General features: G+C 38.5%; 1 protein-coding gene across 1 annotated transcript; it reads right to left on the bottom strand.

Moving 5' to 3' along the window:
• Positions 1-30: 30 nt before the first annotated feature.
• On the bottom strand, positions 31-839 carry LOC125026901. The gene is made up of 2 exons (XM_047615501.1): positions 545-839; positions 31-323 (listed from the first exon to the last, which is right to left on the bottom strand). The coding sequence occupies exons 1-2, from the start codon at positions 837-839 to the stop codon at positions 31-33; spliced, it is 588 nt and encodes a 195-aa protein (XP_047471457.1).
• Positions 840-3,335: the final 2,496 nt, after the last annotated feature.

Below are 3,335 nucleotides of genomic sequence, written 5' to 3'. Positions count from 1 at the left end.
CCTTGAGTCAATTTAAGTGTCAATATGGATTTATCTTAAGAGAGTGCTGCCCATGGGCCATTTGAGCTTTTCGCCATTGACAGGGATGCCCGGGTCTACAGGATCCTTTCCAAGTCCTGGCTGGTGCAACACCTCAGTTTTCTGTGTGTTGATGGTTAAGCCGAAGGCTTGGGCAAAGAGGTCCATGCTGAGCTGCATATTCTCTGCACTTTTGGCGTTGAGAGCACAATCGTCAGCAAAGAGAAATTCGCAGACTCTGGTAATGGCACTTTGTCTCTTGGACTTCAAGCAGCGAATGTTGAAGAATCCCCCCTGGTCTGAACCTGATGTCAATACCAGGCTTCAGATCTCGGAAAGCGTCTTGCAGCATTGCTACATACATACATACATACATATATATATATATATATATATATATATATATGTAGGCTAAACAGGTTGGGGGTAAGTACACAGCCTTGTTTAACTCCATTCATCACTGAAAAGGGGACTGATGCCTCATTGTTGTCACACACCTGAGCTTGCATTCCATCATGGAACTGACGCCTCATGTCGATGAAGTGATTCCCCAGAGACGCTTCCCTACTAACTGTATCAAATGCCTTGGTTAAGTCGACAAAAGTGCAATAAAGCTCAACATTGTGTTTTTGACAGTTCTCTTGGAGCTGGCGTGCAGCAAATATCATAGAATATAATGTGCCTCTATTCTTACAGAAGCCAGACTGAGACTCGGGGAGAAGGCCTTTTTCTAGGTGGCAGATGAGGCGGTTGAGTAAAAGTCTTGCCGAGATCTTACCATCAATGCAGAGCGAGGAAATGCCACGATGGTTGTCGCACATGTGGTGTTTTTTTTTTCTCTTTGTACAGATGGATCACAGATGCACTTGCAACCACATGGCTTGAAAGAGTTCTAGCAACTTCTGCTTTGATTTTGGTCCCATGTGTTTAAATACTTCTAATGATGCTCCATTTGAGCCAGGAGTCTTGCCACTAGAGAGTTGTGCAATGGCCTTCTCCAACTCATGTATCGAGGGTTGAGTATCTAAGGATAGGTTGATAGGTACCTGAGGCAGTTGATCAATTGCCTCTTGATTGATCTCCGATGGTTAATTAAGTGTTGGCCCAATCTGCTGGGGGTGCTTTCCTGGTCAGTGAGGAGAGTAGTTCTTTCCCACAACAATGTAGAACTCCTTCCTGTGTGCATCTGCATACCTCTGGAACTTTTTCTTGAAGCCATTTGTTCTGCATTATGCGAAACTTCTTTTGCATTGTGATTCTAATGCGAGTGAAGGCTTCTTGTATTGGGGCAGAGGTATGCCTTGTACAGTCGGTGCTTGTCCTCTAGAAGAGTTCTGATCTACACATCATTCTCATCAAACCAATCTTGGTGTCCCTTAGAAGTGGTGTAGATGTTTTGGCGGAAGGATGACCAGCTCTCCTCAGTGTCATCAGAAATAGGGATGCCATTGGCATACCTTTCTGTTTCTCTTGTCAGGACCTGCCCTGTGTCTCCACTCCTCAGCTTGTTTATATATATACGTATATACACACACATTTGTATGCATGTATGTTTGTTTCTACACACACACATACTTATATATATAGGTATATATATACACATGTATCTGTAAATCTTTATATTTGTCTATCTATTTCTCTCTCAATATATATATATATATATATATCTATATATATATATGTGTGTGGGTGTGTATTATTTCTTTTTTTATTTATTCACACACACACTCACACATATATATGTAGATATATATGTGTGTATATATATTTATCCATCTATCTATCTCTTTCTCTCTATACATATATATATATTATATATACATATTTATATATGCATACATATATATATATATATATATATATATATATATATATGTATATGTATATATATGTATATACATTGATTTATAGTTTTGAACGACATTTATTTGATCTTCTTCCTTCCTTCTTAGGTACCCACTTCTGGCCTTGTGTCTCGTGGATCCAGTTGCTCGATCCACAGAGACATTGTGTGGTTCGAAATACCTGATCTTTTTGATATTTCGACTCTTGATAGTCCCTCAGAGTAAAGCGCAATTATGACGCTACATATGCTACTTTGCTCATTTTAGTATGATACGAGGCCCTAGCCATACCAACTCCGAAACAATATTCGAACACATTATGAAGCTTCATCTATTATGACAACAAGTACCAATCTTTCCGAATCAACTCCAAGCGATCGTTTCGGTTCCATCTACTCCCGAGATACTGTCTTAGTCAGTGCACACACACACACACACACACACACACACACACACACACACACACACACACACACACACACACACACACATATGTGCATATATATATATTTATTTATATATATATAGACAGAGAGAGACAAAGTGAGAGAGAGAGAGAGAGAGAGAGAGAGAGAGAGAGAGAGAGAGAGAGAGAGAGAGAGAGAGAGAGAGAAGTAAAAGAGAGAGAAACAGGCAGAGAAGAGAGAGCGCGTAAGAAAGAGAATGATTAAGAGATAGAGAAAGACATATATTTAGAGAGGGAGACAGAGTATCAGAGAGAGAGAGAGAGAGAAAAAAAAAAACGATAAAAAATAGGAAGAACAGACATTACCATTCCTTTGTTCCGGAAGATTCCATTAAGTGTGGAAAGTCTTGGCATATTTCAAATGGTTAATGCAGATGTCTCTTAGTTAAAGGGTAGTTAAAAGTTTGCAAATCTTTGCTTAATTTTTTTCATAAAGTGTTGGAAAAAGAGGATGTAATTATCTGGATTGTTTGAAAATGAAAATGGAGAGTTCTGCATGAAAGGGAATAAGTAAATTTAATGAGCTAATTGCTCATTATATTAAATTATTAAATATTAAACATTGTATTGTTTCTAGCAAATGACGTTATATCACTATCGGAAAAGGTAAAAGAAAAAGATATTAAAAGAAATGGAAGGTAAATAAATGTTCGTAGGATATATATATATATATATATATATATATATATATATAGAGAGAGAGAGAGAGAGAGAGAAAAAACATTGAGAGAGACAGAGAGAGATTGAGAAAGAGAGAGAGAGTGAAAGAGCAAGAGAGAGAGAAATTGACAGAGAGAGAGAGAGAGAGAGAGAGAGAGAGAGAGAGAGAGAGAGAGAGAGAGAGAGAGAGAGAGAGAGAGAGAGAGAGAGAAAGAGATAGAGAGAGAGAGAGAGAGAGAGAGAGAGAGAGAGAGAAAGATAAATTGAGAGCGAGAGAGAGAGTGAAAGAGCAAGAGAGAAAGAGAGTGTGACACATAAGCAGTGATAATACTACGAAAGACGAACAT

This window comes from Penaeus chinensis, chromosome 7 (genome assembly GCF_019202785.1).
Source record: "Penaeus chinensis breed Huanghai No. 1 chromosome 7, ASM1920278v2, whole genome shotgun sequence".
NCBI lineage: Eukaryota > Metazoa > Arthropoda > Malacostraca > Decapoda > Penaeidae > Penaeus > Penaeus chinensis.
This window is presented reverse-complemented; position numbering and strand designations above follow the sequence as displayed.

What these genes read in the sequence shown, in the direction of transcription:
- LOC125026901 (XM_047615501.1), bottom strand. Translation starts at nt 839, where the DNA reads ATGTGCGACAACCATCGTGGCATTTCCTCGCTCTGCATTGATGGTAAG. An exon ending in TCACTTCATCGACATGAGGC is followed by an intron (nt 324 to 544) that starts GTCAGTTCCATG and finishes TATTGACATCAG; the next exon opens with GTTCAGACCAGGGGGGATTC.